The following is a 23,766-nucleotide window of genomic DNA, read 5'->3' as shown; positions in this document are numbered from 1 at the left end:
GATGGCGACGGCGTTGATTGCTTTGTGGAAACTAGACATGCTTTCCATTTTGGAAGAAGAACACGAAGGCACTGCAGACATCGAACAGTAATGAGAAAGTGTGTATATCACTCAGTGAGCGAGTGGTGATGCCCAGTCGGACTGCCTGCCAGTCCAAAGAAAATGGTTTGTCTCATTTGCGAACAGAGACAGAGAAAGCTATACAGCTTGCTGAAGAAAGGAGGCGGGAAGTGTTGTAGTTCGACTACCGTGAGAAAATATTTTCGCTTTCTAAATTGAGAAAGAGTTATGAAAAACGCCAGACATACGCGCAAGGCCCTTTCCCCTCTACTTCTCTGTTCTCCGTATAGGATTGATGCTTCACAGCGCAACACCGATGAAAATTCAAATTTGAGCGTTTTTTTTTTTTTTACTATTATTTTTTATTTAATTTTGAATGCTTGCAGCGGGAAATCAGCAGCCAAAATTTTGTATTGACTTTTTTAACTTTACGGAGAACTTTCTTTTGATTTTTCATACGATAGATCCATCGCTTGACAATCTCACTGTATGACACTCATTACTGATTGATTTCTACTGATCGTGACTGACAACTGTTGCCAATCAAACTCTCATTACAAACGGCCACCGAAAATTTAACTTTTTAAGTTTAGAACTTCCATTCATTTTTTATCTAGCTTTAAATAATCCAAGTATATTTAATAATATTATGTCTCCTAAATGCTTAATTTTTTATTAAATGTGTGGTTAATTTTTAATTTTAATTAAAAATTAACCACAAATTTTCCGATATTTTAGGTAAATAACAATATTTAATGATTAGATTACTTAAAGGACTGCTAGTAACCTGCGATTACTGGCGTTAGTGGCCTTGGAAGACAATTTTATTTTTATGTAGTGATATTTTCCGAAAAATATAAAAGAGGCCTATTAAATGGAAAAAATATAAACGCATAAAATAGCCTGGATAGTTAAAAAGTATTACTTGTAAATAAAAATACAGCAAAAAAATAATATTAATTTGAAACATGAAAAAGTGGAAAAAAGCTCGCGAGTAATTCAGCGTGATCTTTGAGGAATTGTGAGGAACCTTCAGAGTAATTTATGTTAACTCATGAGAATTTGTGTTAAGTATAGATATATCCAGTACATTTTGTTTTTGTTATTATTTTAAAGTGTATCAAAAGATCGAAACGTAGATAAGTGCCGTTGTCGAGTGGTCAAACAAAAGGATACATAAGTACACGTGCTTTGAGTGACAGGGAAAGAAGCCTGATAAATACGGTACAGTTTCTTGCATTCTCTCTATCTGGTGAATTCCTCTTTCTGTATGATCGTCATAGAGTCTAAACAGAAAATTTATTTATTTCATTACTAGTTTTTGGTGGAACATTTTGTGGAAATATTTGGACAATGTTCACCAAGTAGTGTTCCGCGGAACACCGGTTAAAAAACACTGATTTAGAAGAATTCTTCTGTAAACTTTTACCTTTAAAACACGTTATAATTTCATTATAACGTTATAAAGATAGCACAAATTTCAAATTCTTATAAATAACCTCACTGTTTCTTCAGCGCTGAAGACGGCCTTACTAGAAGTATTATTATTATAGTTATTAAATTATTATTATTCAGATACAACTGGATCGACGCAGACTATTTCTGGAGATCAGTTACGTAAATTACACAGAGGTAAGACAATTTAGAGCGTGACAGGGAACAGGAAGAAGTGATTATAGTACACTGTTTTTATTACAACTTTAATGAATATTATGAAATATTTATCAGAAACATATATATTTCATTGGCATTTTAGCCATGCAGAAGGCAGTCATATATATGAATCATTTGCTTAGAATCAATATAAGAGTGTATCGTCCAATTAATGTTCATAATCGATGTGTTACGTGTCCTTTCAGATCAACGGACGCTAACAGTGCAGAAGCACTGACCGTGATAATATGTAATTTATCTTGTCTGTATCAAGACAGGAAATTCTACACAGTTTTGTGATTTCTGGTTGGGAAGTGGCCAGTGCTCAAGTGGAGAACCTTAAAAAGTAGGGATTTATACTGCAAATGTCTCGTGTAAAAATATACCCCGAGTCTATGAAACGAAAGGTAAGCCAAAATTCTTCTCCACCCTCAAAATTCAGTATTTAATCTCCCTTTCTCTCTTTGTGTTTATAGTTATATTCACATTCTCTGTATTATATTGTATATTGTTATGCTGCGAATATCCGTGCTAATGTAAATATGGTGATGTTATGCTTTAAACTCAGCAGTATAAAATTTTATTTATAAAATAAGTTTATTTATTAAATAAGTCTTAAGCAGATTACAAGTTATTAATGTATCGTATGATTCTAATAAGTACTACATGTATGGTATAATTTAGTAACGAGTGTTACATATAATGTAAAATTGTATATAATATTATTCTCTGTTGCATAACAGAATATGTATCTACACCTAATGGCTGCAACCTGCAACCTAGGAGAAATAAAGATAATAATAGTAATAATTATAACGCAGTCAAAATAATCATTTTATAAGAAGTTTTACAAGCAGACAATTGTTGGAGTCAGGAAAATGTAGAATAAATTTTATAGTGTAGCAATTAAAATTATATTTATCAATAAACGAATATCTGTGTACGTCACAACAAGCACATGGCAAGACATAATTAGTAATTTATAGTTTGTTGTCCTCAGGGTAGTCGAGAACTAATGCAGCCCCCCCCCCCCCCCGATGCATCTCTGCATTGGGACCGCGATGCATGAGTATATATCCACATGTAAATGTGAAAGTTAAAAAGTAACAAGTCAATTATAACAAATAATAAATAAATTATATAATAAAATAACAACGTTTTTATTATTTTAAGTTTGTAGATTTTTCCGATTATTAAAAATGTATTTAATTACTTAAAAAATGTAATATTATGAGCTTGACTGAGTCCCCTTGAAGTTCTGTGGACTTCTAATCTCCCCTTCCCCCCACAACTCCCGCTTTCATTGGGCCCGGTTATCCTCTCTAGAAAACACTAATACTGTATATATTGTTTCATTAGGCATAGGAAATATTCGCGATTAACAAGGAAATACGTCTGTCGAAATAGGTGATCACAAACAAGTTAGTTAAATGTACGTTAAAGTGGGTAAGCAAATAGCAATAATTCATGATTTTAGCAAAAAAAAAAAAAAAAAAAATGTTATGTTGTCCATTCATTCCGTGCGCTGATTGGATGAATATCCTCCATTCGTTTCAATCAGCGTACGACAACAAACAATATCCAGTTCTGCGGCAAGTATACTACCACTACTATCGATAGCTTATGTGATATGCCGGATTTCTACTGGTCCAGTTTTAATAACATTTGGGAAGGCTCGCCAAATTGTTCAAAAAAGAGCCAAACATAAAGTTTCAGTAAAATCCATCCAATGGGAGTCTAGTTATTACATGCGGGCGAACGGGCAAAGAATTTTTTTTGTATCCAGTTCCTTAACGATTACATCATAATAGCCAATCAGATGGGCCGACATGATCTCCCCTTAACAAATCCGTGCTGTGATTGTCTTATAACTTCAATGCTGTTAAGATGAACCTGCATTACTTCTTTAACCATTGACTCCATTATTTTCCCTGCAAATGAAGTCAAGCTTGCAGGTTTCAATTTTAGTGGCTAAGCCCTTGATGATCGACGACCAATGGTTCTGCCATTGGTCGTCGAAGATTCGACGACCGATGGTGCATGAGTATGCTCAAATAGCGAGTTTTTCAGTTTTAGCATCCCAATGCGTATTAAGATATGCGATGACGAATATAAAAATAAAGTTCTCAAAATATAATAAAATAAATTTAATGAATTTTCTGTTTATATTCCAGGACGACCAAACGGTCAGAGGATATGACACGATTATTGAGGCAAACAGCCAATTATCACCTGATAAATAGAAGATACAGTATAGCGAGCTCTGCGGATAGAGAAGAACATAAACAGTTATGGATATAAGATTAGATTGAAAGGTGACTTTCTTGGTGTACCAAAACCAGGCTCGATAAGTAAATATGGGAAGAAAGACCGCAAATTACAAGAGTCCTGCTTGAAAGACCCAAATCTTGTTTTGAAACTTTAAGCAGCATAACTTTTGCCATAATGTGAATAAGATATTCATTAGAAGTGAATTTATCGTCAAATGTGATACCCATAAGCTTGTGAGAAGTGACCAGAGAGAGAGAGAGAGAGAGGAGCCGTTGATATAGAAGAATAAGTAAATAAATAATAAAGACTGGTCTATTATTAAAATAATAGATCAATCCTTATTCCTGTAATAAATTCCTGGTGAGATTATGAAGCAGCGAGGCACAGTAAACAGACCTAATTCGGGCAGACACGTTGTCCTACCATAAAGAATGAAACCCTTCAAAGAAGTTGATGTAATGCCGATGGGAGAAGAAACTTTGCTGTCCTCGCCAGAGATCAACTAACTCAGCACCGGAGTGAAAATAGCCCTCGAACGGAAGGACCATGATTATAACCACTCCGCTGCCCAAAGAACTAAATATTGGATATAGTTCACATAGAGTTTGGGGAAGGGCGCCACCGTTGGTTTCTCACAACTGTGCCATAAATACCCTGTAAAAGCCAGAAAAAAAGTATTGTGCGTAATATGTGAATGGTATTATATTGGGATCTGTCATTGTGTTCTTGCTTTTGGCCGTGGGATCCCTGATGTAATGTTTTACGAGACCCCACGTTGCCCGTGCCGTACACACCGCCAGGCTGCCCATTATTCTCTGGCTGATCTCCGCCAGGGTCACCCGAGCTTCCTGAGGAGTGGTCTTAAACCATTGGATCCTACCCAATCCGAGGACTGGGTTAGCAACATCATTCCCAGGGTAGACCCCTGGTTAGCCTGGTTAGGTGAAATCCTACCCAGCCATGTGACTGGATTAGCAAGGGGATCCTACACTGGATGTTCCAGGGTTAGCAATCCATGTAACTGGACGTAGAAGGTCAATTGCCGACCGGGCTAGCCGGGTGGGTAAAGTGCTTGCCTGGCAACCCAAAGGTCGCGGGTTCGAATCCCGCCTTGGGCTTGAAACAGAGTAGAAAATGCAAAAAAACCTTGGGAGGTGCAGTATGGCCACAGAAGCCGATGCGCCAACAACTAACAAAAAAAGAAAAAGAAAGAAGGTCAATTCCGATATGAATAACAGTCCAGGAAAATACTTCGAGACAAACAAAATGATGATCCTACATTCTCGGATTAGCATTGGTCTTGGGAATCCTACCCAGCCTTGTGACTGGGTTAGCTGGTTGGTCAAAAGTGTTACCATATTATCCCAGTTGAGTGGCTGGGCTAGCATATTTTGCTCGCTAATATGTATCCAATAATGTCCTAGTAGTGATATGGTAACGCCTAGTTAGGGATAATAGTATAGTCACAATCGATAAGAGTCATGTCCGGTTTAAGTCAAGTCCAGGTTTAGTTGGCAAGAACTGAATATTGGACAGCTGTGGATTGTAAGATGTAAAATCCTACAATCCTACAAGTAAATCTTACAAGTAAATTGTATATAAAGATAACAGGTCGTCGTTCCCAAACTGAGAATTTAATAAGAGAGGATACGTTAGGAATAGTTATATTGTAAAATAAAATATAACAAATCAAATAAATTGAACAAAGTGGATCGTTAAAAATATGGGGGAGATTAAATTGAGGAAGGGGCTAATCGGAGGGAAGGGAGAGTCGTGAGAATTACTGCACAAAATTTCTACCAACAGATGGATAAACACTCAGCTATAAGTACCGTAAACAAATCTGAAGATCTAAAACGGGTAGCAGAGCCATCGGTGAATAGGCGACAAAGGGTAAGGTCGCACGAAAACAATAGAAAGTTGAGACGAATTAGTCGGAACATCCCTTTGATCAGAGACCCCAGGAGACAAACAGGAAGTGAGTACAGGTCTAATTCCGTGTCCAAGACAATAGGGCCAGCGACTGGTAGTCTGCAACAGCTTGGCCCGCAGAAATTTAGGGTAGGTGTGAATCTAGTAACACCGTCTTGTCGGCCAATTTCACAGCAGCAGACGGCCTGGGAAAGGGATAGTGATATTAAAAATGGGAGGTTGAATCTAGTGGGGATGGACATAGCATGGGAAACCCAAATAGCGAATAGTCGGGATGAAAATTTAAATATTGAAGTACGAGTGGTTAAATTTCTGAGCGAAGGTGGGCCAACACAAAAGGGCGATACGTAATTTAGATGAACAAAAAGTGAGTGAAAGGGGGAGACACTTGACAGTTGAGATTTTGTCGGTGTTTGTGGAAATGGGTTAAAATAGTCACAGAGTTGAGTTTTATGTGTGTGTTTATTGGAGATGAGTTACGAAAAACAGACAGTTGAGTTTTTTCGTCGGTGTAAGTAAAAATGAGTTAGGAGATGACAGTTGAGGGTTTTGTCGAAGTAGAAAATATGTGTTAGTAACATTGACAGTTGAGTTTTGACGTGTTAGAATAAGCCTGTCCGTCACTGGAAGGCAACGGCAGTGGTCGTATGCAGAAAGTCTAATCCGTCATGGAGGAAGGCAAGGGTAGTGGCCCGAATGCAAACGAGCGCTGTGAAATATTTTTTGGTGAACGAGTTTTAATTAAAAGGTGGAGCGCAGAAGAGAGGGTAGCGCCCTTTGAAGTTTTCTTCTTGTGAAAGAGTTTCTTAAAAGGTGGAGCAGAGAAGCGAGGGTAGCTCCCTGTGAGCTTTCTCCTTGTGAATGTGTTTTTTAAAAAGGTGATAGAAATCAGCGAAAGCAAAGGTGCCTGGAAAAAGAAGAAGCCCCCTTTGATGTCCCAGACGGTAGGAAGCATCCCCTATATCAAAACTAACAGGTGGTGAGGGCAAAGTGCCAGCCCTATTAGACGGAGCGAAGCCGAAAAATTAGTAGCCCGATCAGGATGGAGAAAGGACGCCAGACCCATGCAGCCAAGAGTTCCAGAAAATTATCTGTAGCAGATTCAGGAGAAATAAGATGATGGAAAGCCTTAGAAGACAGCCTGGAGAGCCTAAGATGGAAGCTTGAAACCTCTCTGGAAAAGAAAGGAACAAGATAGAAGTAGGTGAGCGATATATTAAGTACGCTCAGTTAGCAAGAAAGACTGTTAGTGAAATAGTATAGTAATTAATTAAAAGGGGGTAGCACTAGAAAGTAAAATGAAAGATAAGTTATCTCTGAAGTAGATACACTAACAGAGTTATTATGTTAAAAAAGGGTTAATGTATTATGCAAGGGAAACGAAGGAATGAGTAATAGATTAAATTGATGTACAAATAGCTATAATGTGTTAGAAGGGTAGTAAAGTTTATAAAGAGGGATTCTGAATATGTTTTAACGATAGATAATTGAGTTATATGAGCAACTCTGAAAATAGTGTTTTTATTAATGAAGATTTGTTGGTTTATCTGAAAGACTAATAACAAATAGAGACTTTAGGAAGGTTAAGATTGATCTACAAGTATATTGTAATTGAATGGTGAGAACACAGAGCACAATGATGAAAGTAGCATATTTGATTGTTAATATATGAAACAGAATTGTATCCAGTAGTAAGTGAAATAGGTATAGTGAATGTATAAGTGTTAGGAGTTAGTTAGGACAGGAAGAATGAATCAAGTGTTTTCATATAATGGTCAACTCGGATTAGCTAGTGAAGGGAAACAGGAATAAGAATAATATATAGGTGGTAGATGACTCTCGTCGACCGGTGCAATACCACCACTTTGCTTATTGGAGGCTTGAAGTTGTGAAACCCATGTTTATTCTCTAGAGCAAAGTTTCCGGCATTCCCCCCATACTTCTCTTTCAGCCCATGCACGGTACCAAGTACTATAGGTTTTGATACCTTTTGTGTTTGGGGTTTCCATAAAAAAAAAAAAATAAAAAAAAAAAAATAAAAAATAATATGCAAGGTATCTTTGATTTAACTTTGTGTGTCATATTACATGCTATCTAGTTCAGTTGTATCTCACGTTGTATATATATATATATATATATATATATATATATATATATATATGTATGTAAATAAACTTTGTTGTTTATTAATTAGTGAGTTTGTTATTCTTGAACACTCAGCCATTCCGAAGGGAATTATACATAGTTGAGAAGTTCCCTTGAACCTGGAATTCTCCTGTGAAGCAAAGTCAGATGTGTAAGTGGGGGTGTAAGATAAAGAAGTCTATATAAGGGAACAAAACAAAATAAGGAATATTTAATAACATTACTAATATTAATATTCAAATTAATATTAAATAATAAAAGTAAAACATACATATAAAAGACATAAATAACCCTCCTTCCTCTTAATATCCCCCCCCCCACAGGATTCCACCAGTGAACTGTCGAATATAGCACAGACTTGCAGTATCCTTCTCTGTGGCCTAATCTGTTATTCCTCGATTTCCTGAACTTGTGGGGTCCATTGGTTATCTAAAAATGTTTATTATATTGGATTTTACACATTAAGTTATTTTAGAATTTAACAAAATCGAATTTAAAATGAAATTAATTAAAAACTAATTTTTAAAAATTACATATTAAACTTAAGGTTGGCAACAGCAGCTAAATCTTTCCTTATTAAGTAAGTCTTTTGTTAATAATACAGTATTTAGAATACGAGGAGGGGAGGTTCAAAAAAGATTTGCATTCACCCAGAAGTAATTGTGATAGAAGGCTGAAACAAACACCATATATTACGCTTTTTCAAATAGTCACTAGACAAAATGACACATTTTTGCCACCTCTCAATAGCGTGGCACCGCAGCATGCAAGGAATGCGCAATACATTATCGTGAAGCATGCGCACACATTTTGACAGCTTTCCCGGTATTTTATTTTTATTTTTTTCTTTTATAGCAGCACGGAGGTTGGAGTAATACTTCACCCTCACAGTGCAGTACTTCTGAAGGTAATCTGTTAGTATTACACAACGCAAAAAACTGACATCATCACCTTGCCAGCACTTGTTTGCACCTTTCCCTTTTTTGGGGGAGGGGTGATTTTCCTGGCACATCCATAATATTCCATGTGCACATTACGCCTCTCCTTCTTCTTCTGGTAATGGGTGAGAAGTCTGTGAACCCATCTAGCAGACACTTTACTCATATGCAACTGTTGATGGATGATGTTCCCCACAGATCTTAGACTAATTTGAAGTTCTTCATCTGCTTCTTTGAAGTTAATGCAGCGATCTTCCAAGATTAATGCCCGATTTTTGCAATACTCTCTTCTGTTACAGCAATTGCTGGACTCAGGGCCGGCCCCAAAATTTGTGGAGTCCTGTTCAAGAATTACTTGCGGGGTTCTGGGGTCCTGTGCAAAAATAAATATGGTGTATTTTTGTAAAAGTGATTTTTAATATTTTTATTTTTATCAAATTTTTCAATTTTACAGCTCTTGGAGCGACGATAATGTGGGTAACTAGACATTAAGACGGCGGTAGGCTCGTTGATAGAAATGCAGAAAAGACTCGAATGATGTTATTATTTAGACCATTTGAGAAATGCGGAAAATACTCGGATGAAATTATTATTTAGACCATTCGAGTGCTGGTCCCTATTCGACAGAGCCGGTTGAACATGCTTGTGGTCGGCGCTGGCTGGGCTTACTGGAATTTCTTCATTATGCCCTGAGGTTCTTCCGCATTTGAACTGTTTATACCAGAGGTGGCCAACAAGTCGATCACGATCGACCAGTCGAACGCGGCTTTAATTTCGGTCGATCATGACGAATTTTAAATATACATGTATATAAAATAGATTAGTCAAAATCTAAATGTTATTATTATTTATTATTTATTTATTTATTTATTAAATCTGTTTATTGCTCTGCTCAAGAGTCACCCCCTGGAGAGCAGTAATCTGGGGGGGGGGTGATATTTACATTCAGAGGTTAAGACAGGGACATGGGTCCGGCGGTTACATGGAGCACATGTATGCTTAACCCGAAAGGTACAGAACTTACAGTGTTTATTATTTTACATACTTGAAAGTTGTGCAATACCGACGTGTCCCGAATTAAAGGATATTATTTTATCAAAAATGCTATAAATTACAAAACCATGAGAAATATGTACAAAAAAATAAAATATTGGGGCAGTCCATCACCGGTTGTTGCCCCGTGGTGTCGCTTCAATCTTGACTGTCTTAATACTCACAACTAGGCGTCTTTGGAGTAATAGACCAGTGACGGCTTCACCTTATTTTATTTTTCGTTCATTGTGTCATGGGAAGCATTGTCGTGGCAATTTTCCTTCTGGTGGTCTGTCATAATTGTAAGTTTGTATATGTGTCCGTTAGCTTATGGCGTCTGTACATATGCTGCTCGCAGAATTTATCCAGGTCGATGGCTAGATTGTTGATCAAATCTATCGTGATTTCTCCGAACATGCGTCTGAAGCCTTTCAGGTTATTGAAACTGATTGTAAATGGGAGTCTTGGGTCCATTTAATTTCTTCCGGCAATGCGGGGAGTTTTTATTAGATCAGGGACGTCGAGCCGTCCTGTGATTAGTCTGGCAAGTGTAAGAAGGTTTGCTGCCACAATCTGTTGTTTCCATGGGGTGACTAGTTTGGCTCTATAAATGGTGTACCGGTTGCCAGTCCGCCAGTTGAGTCATTTCAGGAGCCAGTATCCAGGCTGAGGAACTTGTTGAAGTGTGTTGTGGGAGCAGAGGGCAAAATAGTTGCTGCATAGAGAGGTATGGGATAGAGACATTGGGCAACATGTTTCTTTATCAGTTCGGCGTCATGAATTCCCGTTAGTTCCTGGCGGATCGCCCACATAGCGGAATACATTTTGGTTTTTGTGTTGAGGAGGTGAGCCTGGAATGTCAGCCCATCATCCCATACTAATCCGAGATCCTTGTGTGCTTTAACTCTCTGAATGGGTGATCCATTTATGGTAAGATTGATATCATTGCGTGACTTCTTCCAGGTGGAAAACATTTGAGCTGTCTTTGCTTGATTAATCTGTAATCCGATGGAAGCCAGATATTGTTGGAGGTTATGGATGGTTTTACTTGCCTGCAAGGTAGTGCTAAGAACCTGAGTTTGGTCAGAAGATGTGATGTAAAGTTTCAGGTCATCAGTGTATGATTGGAAGTCAGTTTGGGATGCCAGGAAGGTCCCCAGTGCTGCGGAAAATAGGGTTGACGATAGGACTCCCCCTTGTGGGACACCCCTATTAGTATTGTATGCTGTCCGAAAGCTGCGATGTGAGATGATGAGATGTCTATGCTCCAGGATTGATATAATGATGCCGAGATTTGTTCCTGTGATGCTGAAGTAATGCTGGAGAATGGTGATTAGAGCTTTTATGTCTATTTTGTCATAGGCCGCTTTTATGTCAAAGAAAAGCGCCCCATTATTACGCTCCACTGCATACGCTTATTCAAATCGTTTGAACGCTTGACTACTCTTGTCGCCGCGCAGCCTATTTTCACTAGGCTTATCTAGTGAAAATTCACGCAGTTACGTTGTGTGTGTGTGTGTATCGAATTCTTATTTAGCTTACTTAATATTAATAACTGGAGAGTACTTATACGTTAATTTAATACCATTTGATTTAAAATGACTACGAAAAAGAATAAAACGTATAATTTTCATCAATAGTGGGAACTAGAATACTTTTTTGTAATGATAAAAGAAAAATGTTGTGTTTTGATTTGCAATGCATCCGTGGCTATACCCAAAAAAGAAAGTTCAAAAAGGCACTTCAACGCACTACGTGGTAAATACCAATCGGATTTTCCGCCTAATAGTGACCTCAGAAAAAATAAATTAAAAGGAATTAAATCCAGATTATTCGCACAAAATTTCTTCGTGACACCTAATTTACAATCTAAAGCAGAAACTGTAGCCTCATTTAAAGTGAGTCATCTTCTTGCAAAGAAATGCAAACCATTTTCTGATGGTCAATTCATCAATGACGCATTTTTAGAAATAACAGATTCTCTTTTTGAAAATTTTAACAACTAAAATGAAATTAAAAGTGCTCTTCAAGATCTACGATTATCTCGAAATACTGTGATACGACGCATCGAAAAAATTAGTAAAAATGTGAGCGAACAATTGCGTGGTCATATTGCTGATTGTGTGTCTTTTTCTTTACAACTCGATGAATCTGCAGATGTCGATGATTCTGCCACTAGAGAAGAACTGCTGGGTAGGTTTCTTTAAAAGAAAGAACTAGAGTTCTTGATATATTTAACGCATTCAAAAATTTTATTGAAAAAATTAAATTATCACTATTTAAGCTCGTATCAATAACAACAGATGGAGCTAAAGCAATGACAGGGCATCTTAATTGATTCATCGCATTGTGCCAAAAGGATAATGAATTCCCAGATTTTTTTAGTTACCACTGTATCATCCACCAACAAGCATTAGCCAGCAACAGATTAAATACTAAAGTGTTATGGATATAGCTTTCAAAATAGTGACTTCCATCAGAGGACAATCTCTTCAAAGGAGACTTTTCAAAATGCAACTTGATGAAAATGAACCAGATCTGACATTACACAGAGGTGTGAGGTGGCTGAGTCGGAGTAAGTTTCTACAGAGATTTCGAAATTTGCTGAATGAAATTAAAAAATTTGTAAAAGCCAGAGCATCAGAAAAAGACTTTTGGAAATATGTTTGCCAAGAAAAGTACCCAAATGTAAAAAAATGCAGTGAACTTTTAAATTCCTGTTTTGATTCCACATATCTATGTGAATCGGCCCTGTTCGTATTTGAAATAAACAAAGACGAAGAATCGCTCTACTCTTATGGACTTGCATTCAGAAGATTCTTACGATTGGCCTTATCACAGTATATCCCCGATTTTTGAAAGCTTGACAGATGACATGAAAACACAAACTTCAAATAAATTAAAAATTTAAATACGCATGAATTTAAAATAAGAATCTGAATTATATTTAATTTTAAAATTTATAAACAACATTTTTTAATGTGTGTTGATTAACTTTTTTAACCATGTGCAATGAAATTCTTGAGATGGTAGATCGCGGCAAATTTTTAAGAAAAAAAGTCCATCGCACCACAGATTAAGTTGGCCACCCCTGGTTTATATCAATGTGTAATAACACTGTAACCTGGGCAGTCTTCTCCATAAACAGCGACCATTGTTTTTTGTGAATTGTTTTGGGTGTTTACCCTTGCAGAAAGAGAAGCGGAATCACTGATCTTATTCCATTTTATCCATTATGGCATTTCTTCATTCAGCACCGCAATTAAAAAAAAAAAAAAAATGAATTGTCAGATCGAAACTAAAAGTTGTTGCTATACAGATTTCAATATATCAAACAAAAAAAAAAAAAAAAAATCATCTTTCTATCACAACCTACTGCGTGAATACAAATATTTTTGAACCCCCTTCGTAAGATTTATTGATGTTTAATGCTCAAAAATTTTGATCTATGGTTTAATGTTTAACTTTTTTAATTATTCGTACACCCTACAAGATCAGTGATATATTATATATAGTGATAATTAAGTATTTAAGTGTAGTTTTTGCGGACCTCAGGATTCCCCCCATTAGCCGCTTTTGTACTTCTGGTGGTGAGGCTTGCGCCATAACCGACAACGTGCGTGAAGTGTTTTTCCTGTAAAAAAATTGTGCTCTGTTTTGCTGTTATGTTGTGTGACTTGCGCGTAGCATTTTACCACAAGTCCCATCCTAGTATCAGGAACAGCAAACAGAGGAAGCGCCTCAACGACATTCCTGTCTTCTTTGAGGAAAGAGTCCAAATATCATGGACCAATTTTCACCCCATCAAACTCCATTAATAAGGTAAGATTCAGCATCAACAAATATATGTACTATGTACAATCAATAGAAAGTCCAAGTTGGTTTCAACAGTTCACCAAACAATACAGGTCCAAAAGGATAATCCACTGGAGTAGCATTTCCAAGGATCAAAATGAAGAATTTTCAGAGGTAGTGGAAATACAGTAGTTCTAATTTATAACAATAATATTGTTACCATCTAATACAAGTAATCACAATGAGAACTCGTAGTTAGAAGTCACTTTTCTGTACACCACACCTGAAATACAAAGAGTCACAAGAACAACAGTCTATCTTGAGTTAACTGATCGAAGTTAATCTCTCCTTTCGAAGACACGTGTAGCAAATGCATTAAGAGCATTAAATACAACTTGGGATCGAGTAAGTAAAGGTTTATATTCACCAGTGAAGTGTCCTGCAATAAATTGAAGTTCTTGTCTATAGTCCAAATAGTAATGACAATCAAATAAGATATGATCCACGTTCTCTTCAACCCCACACAGACAAACTGCAGTAGGAGACAGTCCTATTTAAACAGTTTATTATTAATGCTTCCATGACCCGACACCAGGAATAATCAGTGCAATCCTGGAGAAAAACGAAAATTCTTTCTTCTTAAACTAACTAAAGGTAAAAAAAAAGGCTTTGTTACTCTACCAAGATCTGAGGTATTCCAATCTCTTTGGCACTTTTCAATGTAGATGGAATGCAGCCTTTTCCTTTCAGAAGCCAAAGAAGCACTCAAATTAAGCTGCACTTCTTCCAAGGAAACAGGGTGTGCTTTCTTCAGATGATAATTCATGTATCTGTATTGGATCTCATAATGTACTGGTAGTTTTCCCAACAGAACCTGTAAAGCCACAGTAGATGTAGTCCTACATGTTCTAGACATCATCAGGAAGGCAGCACGCTGGGCCTGTAACAACTGTTTAATTACAGCAAACTTAGTAGCTCTATAGGCCCATGCACCGGCACCATAGGTAATAATAGACCAAAAGACAATCGTAATATAGTCTGAGAGAATGACCTCTCAGATCCCACTCCTTTCTGGTTACTAATCGTAATCTTGCTAGAATTGATTTACATCCTTCCTTTATGTATCTTACATGGGACAAAAAACTTAAGGTGTCATCAAAATAGATAGATAGATAGATATATAGTGATAATAATATAAATCAGAATAATAAATCATATATACGACGGATGGTCACTTGGTAAGAGAACAAGGTCAAAACTGGTGAGTTTTCCCATCGCGCAAATGATTAAATGCCAGATTCAGACATTTTTGTTCGAAGTAGAAAATAAAAATAAATGTTTTTTTTCCCCTTGCCAATTCAGTTTTTTTCCGAAATTAGCGACCCGTTGATCAAAAATGAGTATCTTGTCGCTGTCTAGTAGGTATGTGCCAACGGGTGTCCTGAGTGTAGGACACTCATACACTCAGGCTTATTGAAAAGACAGTTTTTCTTATTCTAAAGGGAGAAAAACAACACTACCCTCGCCTGAGATCGACTAACTCAGCCACGTTGTGAAAAAGTCCCATAAATATTCCTCTGGTTATTGACGGGATTCAAATTAAGTTCTTTTCCATCCTGAGTTGGGAGGGCGGTGATTGTGCTACCGACGAGGGTTTCCACTTGATTTATGGAAATTAATTCCATCAAATATGATGGAATTAATTTCGAGTATGCTTACTCAACTGTTACCCATTTGAGAATTTAATTAAAATTAACACACATGAATTTAACAAACTTGGGGAGTTAATTGCTAAGGATCAAAAATGCAAACCTAACGATTAGCGCCGTGAGACAAACATGAATTCATGAATTCTCTACTCTATGAATTATTGGATTATCGCGAGTGGGAAGGATTTTTCTAAATTAAATTAATGGATACCATTAAGGAATTGAACATAACTGTGTCTGCATTTCTCTTTTCTGTTGACATGAAGAAGTGAATTAATGAATGATATTTTATGTTGGAAGCTTTTAAAATTTCACTTTATATGACGGAAATTTTGAGTTTCCAGCACATGATCTTTTTTATTAATTCTAGTGTTCTCCACTAATGCTAGTTCCTCCAAGTTTAGTTCTATCTTTCACTCCTTTCCTCTTGTATATTAATGACATTCTTCCACTTACTAGAATCCAATCCATAGTTCTCCTGTGACAGCATGTTAAATTCCAATCCATAGTTCTGCTGATTTAATTTTTGTTAGCAAGTACATTCATAAAAAAGCCGACAATTGCCTAATGCTAACCTATCTGTTATTTTTTTATTTAAATCATATTTAGGTGTGCGCCTATAATATCTGTATGTGCTTGTATTACAAAAAAATTATATTAAAGAAGTAAATAATAACAACAAACTATTTTATAAATGATTATTTTATTAATATATTTAGTAAGTACATTTAAATTTTTTTATTCAATACATACATATGATATACGTATATAAAATATAAGCAATACCTATATAATTGCGAAAATAAACATGTGAAACAAAATAAACTTCAAATATGATACATAAATAAAATATTTTAAAAAAAGAAAAAAAAAATACTATACAAAAGGCAGAAAATTTTAAAGAAGAAAATTATTTAAAATTTTTTACGCCTGTGGGGGATCTTCTAACCCCCTATCGGGCGCGTGCCCCGGGTGGCGGATGGGGGATCCCACTAGATATGGTGGGGTCGTCCGAATAGCTATAGTAATAAGGATCCTTGGACCAACAAGGAGCCCAGTGTCTGGGGCGTATAATAACTGGACTATCCTCCAGGAGTTATAAATATGGAGGGCCGGAGCATAGGATAGGTTTTATAGCGCACCAAAACGGAGAGAGAGAAGGCTCGATAACATTCACAAGAAAGCCATTGCCACAAGAAATCAATCCTTCTAAATATAACTTCTCTAGGGGTAGGAAACCCTAAAATCAAATTCCCTGGCCCTCCAGGTTGGGGTTGTTGATGGGCTGGATCCCCGTAGTTTTAATCTCAGAAGACTCAAATAATCGGCTGGACGGATTATAATGACAACGACTTCGCAAGGACAGCTGGATTTCCATAATTTTTACACTATGTCAGGAAAACTGGATTATGAGAAAAATTAAACTGGGTACGTAAGACGTAACGTATAACGTAACGTAAGAGGACTGGCATATAAAGAACTTGAATTATTAGAAATAAGCAATAAACAACTGATATCACAATTATAACAGAAACAAAGTTAAAGACTAAAGTAAGTAGAGACTATGGTAGCAATATAATGATTCACTCAGGAAAATTAATAAATGAAAGAGCATCTTCTGGAGTTGCAGTATTGATAAAACAGGAATTACAAAAACAAATCATATTATATGCCTGAATCTCAGATCGAATTGTCACACTCAGATTAAGAACTGGAAGAAACCGTATGCAAATTATAGGTGTTTATGCTCCATGCGAAAACACTGGAGAATCAGAAGCATTTTATTAAGAATTACAGAAAACAATAGACGAAATCGATAAAAATGACTATATAGTAATTATGGGAGATCTAAATGCTAGAATAGGCTGTTCTTTAACAGGTGGCATTGGGAAATATGGAGAATAAACTATAATGAAAATGGAAAATGTCTGAAATATTTTTGTGTATATATAATAATCTATTACTAATACATATTTTAAACATAAAGATGTCCACAAGTACGCATGGGCAGCGAAAGGCAATCAATTATAGATTATATAATAATAAACCAGAAATAGAAGTCATGCATCACAGGTACAAGAGTGTATTAGAGGCAGCGAAATAAATACTGATCATATGTTATTGATAAGTAATTTAAGACTTTCATACAAATGTATAAAACTTAAAAAGCCATTGCCACAAGAAATCAATCCATGTAAATATAAAATACATCTTTTAAATGAAGGAAGTATCCGAAATTTACATGTAACTATAATAAAAAATACCTGCAATGATCAGAAGAAATAGAAGTAGAATGGAAAAACATAAAAGAAACTATACTACTTACTAGCAGCTTCTGAAAGTTTAGGTATAAAGAAAATGAAACGTAAAAATCGGATTCATAGTTGGAACCATGAACTATGATGAAATAGAGTATAAAAGAAGAGCAGCACTAAAAGATTGGCTAGGAAAATAAAACATGATTGGAAGAAATTTGTCAAGTCCTTAGAAAGAGATTTTACAGGGTATCAAAGATATGGCTTCAAGTGTTCAACAAACTCAAATTGGACACTAAAGATAATCTTAAAATAAATTCAATTAAGTGAAATAATGGGAGATACATTATTACAAACTTTGGAACAATGACCATACATGGGGGGGGGGAGAGAAGGGAATCACCAAGAAAGAGAAGAATGATGATATCCAGCTTAAATATGGAGATGAAAAGTTAAAGAGGAGAGTTCACTTTTTCTCCATATTGTATTAAGAAATTTCTGAATAAAATATAGAAAAAAAAGTATAATTAATAATAATAAGTCGCAATGAATAGAAAACAGAAGTGGTAATAAATTTACATAAGAAGGGATCTAAAGAACTTTGTGAAAACTGTAGAGGATATTTTATCTCTTGTTGCTAACACTTCTATGCATACAAAATTTATGTACATACAAAATTTATGCAAGCATCTTAAAAAACAAACTTTTAAAATGCGTGGAAAATATTTTAATTGAAGAACAATCAGGGTTTTTGGAAAGACCGAAGCTGTACTGAAAGTTCAGTACAGCTTCGGCCATTTTAAAATTTTATGGTGTAAATTCGCAATCAGCAGTTAAGGTTTTATCTCTTGATGCTAGTGATGTGACGAATATTTTATCTCTTGTTGCTAGTGATGCCACTCCTGCTATACATTTATTGTAGCTTGACTGTACTCAGGGGTGGGCGAACTGAGTCAAAAATTCTTCCCTGGGAAAATAAATAGTGTGCTTTCTTCAGATGATAATTGAAGGGCCTGACGTAGCCCAGTGGTCAGGAGCGAGTGTGCATAGCACGCGTTCCTTGAGTGAACCGGGATCCAAACCCGTGACTACTAAATACGATAAATATTTGTATTGACGATTTATTGTAAACTCTACTGACTTGGTTATCGTAACGGAGAAAAAAAAAAATTGAATATTGAAAATCACACTGGCTTCCGGCGTTTCGCCGGTAAGTCTTATGGCCAGACCGCCCCTTTACTAGTGCTGTCAAAAGCTCTTTTGGTTTAACTTTTTCACTAGATTTAATTTTTAATGCAGTTTAATCCGGACGTCGAAATGGAGAATTTTATAAAAAAAATCTCACTTTTAATAATCAAGTATTACATTACATCGCCGATGCGTGTGATGAGGCGAAACGGTGTTCTGATTCACCCCGATCCCTGGATTAATCTTAAAATACGTCTTAATACGCCAAAATGAGGTCTCCTAACTAAGATCCACGTTTAGTACAACCTAATCACGTGATGCATAATCAGCCAATTAAAGAACAAACTTATTAGTACAGACACTGTTTACCGAACATATAAACGCAAAGCGCAATAGTTTTCTTCGTCTGTGGTGTGTGAGTTGTTTCGGTTTCTTCATTTTTTGGAAATGTTGAAGAGTGACGGGCACTGTGCAGGGAGGGTGGTTTGAATGGATGAAACTGAATCTCCTCGTCGTGTGGTAGTTCGACAGTCGATTTTTGCCGCTGTTCGTGAAAGGTTTTTTCCTCGAAATATTAGTCTAGGGAACCTCACTCGCCGTCATACTGCTCCCGAACAACCACCACCGGTAATTAAATTTTTTCATAAAACGTGAGCTTATACATTTTCATTAAAATGATGACGTGGTACATTGGCGATTTAGAAAATAATTAGTCACGTTATCCTTCCAAACATGAAAAATAATTTGGTCAAATGACATCAGGGGCGACTCTGGACTAGTTGCCAACAATTAGAGCTCCTTGCGAACCCTGCAGCCGTGTCTCTTCACCCCCCCTACATACCAGATCCAAGTTTGGATGTAGATTGAGGTTTTTTGGTTTCGTAGGCGATCGTTTATTTGGACGGGCCACCCTTGGTTCTTTTACATGTATATGCTTATGACCATTTTTATTTTTTTAAAAAAAGTGAGTAGAATTTAAAAGGGCTATATATTATTATTATTATAATTGTTATTATTATTAGCCATATGGTGCAAGGAAGCCTGAGGCTTATGCTGCACCAGCCAAAAAAAAAAAACAAAAAAAACCTGAATTACAGCGAGAGAGAGAGAAAGAAAGAAAGAAAAGTAAGAGTCAGTAAAAGTAGAAGGGAATCACCAAGAAAGAGAAGAATGATGATATCCATCTCAGGACCCAGGGTGTTCCAAGCCCATACTCACCATATATGTTTAGGCGTTGTTATTTTTGTTTGTAATTTTTTTTAATGTTAAATTTAAAATAAATATAAATATTCAATATTTATTTTATAATTATCAAATTAAATATAAGTATTTAATTTGATTTACTGTTTTGAATATTTTTATTAAAAAATAAGATAACTAATGTACAAGATAGTGCATTTGCATCATTTCTGTACATAGCCAGCTACATAAGTAGTTATAAATTGGCATCATTAAGTATATCTCATATTGTGAATACCTTCACAACAAGTTGCCATGATATTGCACCACTTTGAATAAGTAATGCTTCACGATAGGAGAAGACTTGTTACTTATTCTCAGCGGATATCATCACCCATACGGTTTATGATTTGGGGATGCACCTGCACATCTCCAGTCCATGGGTTCTTCCCCTGAATCCAAAGACGTTCTCATAGTTATTGCTAATGGTTTGCTTACCTCCTTAGCTGCCCTGCTCCCTTAATATAACTGGATAGATCCTGTCCACCCTAGGTGCCATTTTTATGTTTAACTTCAACAGTTTCTCATCCACTTTTCCCTCAGTTATATTGCAAAATCATTTAGCTTCCTATTAGAGTTCGATAAACATCTTGCATCCACTTACCTAAAGAATTGCTCATGTGTGCATGTAGATGCAAAATACTTATTCAGATTGTCAGCAACCTGTGCAGGATCATCAGCAGTTGGACCATCGATATCAGATGGTCCAACTGCTGGACCAATATCATTCATCTCTTTCCTTGTAGTGTTTACATAATTAAAGAAGTCTTTTTTTTGCATCTTTTGCAAAGATTTCTGTGTGTACATCAAAACATTATCTCCAAAGTGATTAGGTTACATTTTGTTTCAACTAGTGTTTTCTATATTTATAAATTGGAGTAGTTCTTTCACACTACATGAAGCAGGCAGAGGCCCAGAAAAGAAATCCACGTTTCTTTTCCTATCACTACTAAGAAACTAACTCAACTGCTTGGTTGCCTTATGACACTGCTCCTGCCTCTTCATAGAAGGGCCGGAAACCAGGGTGGTAAATCTAGCCCCCCCCTCTACAGTGGTCTCAGACCGTTTATAAATTCCATGCATTGGGTTCAACTGGTAATGTTATCAACAGCAAATTCAAAATGGGAAACATTCAAGGAAGTAATCATAGAAACTACAAGGCTTTTCATGCCAATATAGGAATACTGTTCAATACTGTTCAATACTGTTCACCTAAGTGGATGTCAGATGAACTATTGAGACACTTGGCAGAAAAGCCTAGTAGCTTCTATGATTACTTCTCTGAATGCTTCCCATTTTGAATTTACTGTTGGTAACATTACCAGTTGAACCCAATGCATGGAATTTAAAAACTGTCTAAGACTACTGTAGTCACCCTTATGAAAGTAAAACCCATTCCCTTTACCCTTGACAGTAGTTATGTCTTTAATTAAAATTCACATTAGTACACTGTGATCGCTGCCAGCCAGTGGATTATTTACCTGAAGATTCATAATGCATGTAGAATCACTGTTGTTAATAACCAGATCAGCAGTATTGCTTCCTCTTATTGCCCCTCTAACATGCTGCTGGTGTAAAAAATAGTCATCAAATAAATGTACAAAAGTCTTGCTAGTGTGTGAGTGACCAATCCAAAAGTTGTAGTCAATATCCAGAAAGTTAAAACTCCCATTATAAGCCATTCTGATTTATTGGATCACTTTATTTCTCTGTACAGTTGCTTATTATATTCATCAGAGTCATTAGGCTTATAAAACACTCCTATGCTCATTTTTGATTTCCTAGTGCTTATGTCAAACCAGACAGTATTGCACTGGCCACCTATGTCAACTGGATGCATTGCCTTAAATTTTATGTGCTTCTTAACTATGAGCATAGCCTGTCCCCTCTCCTATCTTTCATTTTTGTACATATTGTATTTCTCATATTCAAATTCTGCATCCCTTGTAATTTTTCATTTAGTTACATAACTTACATAAAGGGGCTGAATTTAAATCAGTAGAGGACAATATTCAAAAAATAATTTTGATATCATATACTTGGATTTTGGGCAAGCTTTTGATACTGTTGCACATTATTATTACTATTATTATTAGCCATATGGTGCAAGGAAGCCTGAGGCTTATGCTGCACCAGCCAAAAAAAATTTTTTTTGAGAAAGAGAGAGAGAGAGGAATCACCAAGAAAAATTATGATATCCAGCTCATGGCCCTTGGTATGCCAAGCCCATACTCACCAGATGTGAGCCCCTTGGGTTAATCGAAAACTATTAGAGCATATTAGTACAAATTAGAGCATATGGCATTAAAGACAAATTGTTGCTATGGATAAAGGTATGGTTGAGTGAGAGAAGACAGAGTGGTAATCAAGGGACACTGCTCTTCATGGACTAATGTTGTTATTGGAGTCCCCAAGAGTTTGGTGTTGGGCCCATTGTTATATAATTATCAGTGATGTTGAAGAAGGTATATCAGGCTTAATGTCCAAGTTTGGAGATGATAAAAAGGTTGCCAGAGTTGTTAATGACAGTAATGATAGTATGCTACTGCAACAGGATCTCGAAAAGTTGGGCAGATGTGCTGAGAGGTGGCAACTGAAGTTTAACATTGTCAAATGCAAAGTACTACTGCACATGGGTAGCAGTAACCCCAGAGAAACGTACCAACTGTGTGGTACTACACTTAAGGTGGTAGAAAATGAAAAAGACCTGTGAGTAATTGTGCAGTCAGATATGAAGTTTTCTGAGCAGTGCAGACAGGCTGCCAGGGCAGGTCATGGGGTTTTGTCAATGATATATAGGAATTTTTCTAGCAGGGAGAAGGAGGTGATTGTCCCTCTGTATAAGGCAATGGTCAGGCGACGCCTTGAGTACTGCATATAGGTCTGGAGGTCTCATTTTAGGAAGGATGTAGATTTGCTTGAGCGTGTACAGAGAAGGGCAACAAGATTGGTGAGGGGAATGAAGGGATCCTCTTACCAAGAGAGGCTTAAGTTCTGCAGATTGCAGTGGCTGGAGACTAGGCACATGCACGGTGATCTGATTGAAGTGTATAAGGCCTTGAATGGGTTGAGCACGCTGAATTCTAATGGGATCTTTCCACTTGTTCAGATTATGAACCTAAGGGAGCATAAATTCAAATTAAGAAAAGACAGATGTAGAATAGATGTGCAGAAATTTTCCTTTAGCCAGCGGGTGGTTAATTGCTGGAACAAACTTCCATCTGTTGTTGTGGAAGTTAATAGGTTAAATAAATTTTAGGAGGAACTGGACAGGAATGTGAAGGGAATGATGTGTTTTTTTTTTTGGCTGATGCTGCATAAGCTCATACACTTGCTTTCTTGCATCACATGCCACTACTACTACTACTATTACTACTACCACTCAGCCCATCTACTCAACTTTTCTAGATCCTGTTGCAGCAGCGTACTGTCATTAGTGTCCTTAACAACCCTGCCAACCTTCGTATCGTCTACAAATTTGGACATTAAGCTTGATATACCATCATCAATATCATTTATAAATACAGAAAACAACAATGGACCCAATAC

General features: G+C 36.5%; 1 protein-coding gene across 1 annotated transcript in view; it reads left to right on the top strand.

Annotated features, from left to right (window-relative positions):
• The first annotated feature begins 2,036 nt into the window (after positions 1-2,036).
• LOC150089487 (transient receptor potential cation channel subfamily M member-like 2) overlaps positions 2,037-23,766 on the top strand; it is a 933,932-nt gene continuing 912,202 nt past the window's right edge. The window contains exon 1 of the mRNA XM_090390003.1: positions 2,037-2,120. Coding sequence (XP_090246129.1) covers positions 2,079-2,120 — 42 coding nt within the window. The 5' untranslated portion in view covers positions 2,037-2,078. The remainder of the gene's footprint in view (positions 2,121-23,766) is intronic.

The sequence above is a fragment of the Mastigoproctus giganteus genome, chromosome 2 (genome assembly GCF_048544385.1).
Source record: "Mastigoproctus giganteus isolate SK-2022 chromosome 2, ASM4854438v1, whole genome shotgun sequence".
Taxonomy (NCBI): Eukaryota; Metazoa; Arthropoda; class Arachnida; order Uropygi; family Thelyphonidae; genus Mastigoproctus; species Mastigoproctus giganteus.
The sequence above is the reverse complement of the archived record's forward strand: the minus strand, read 5'-3'. Positions and strand labels throughout refer to the sequence as shown.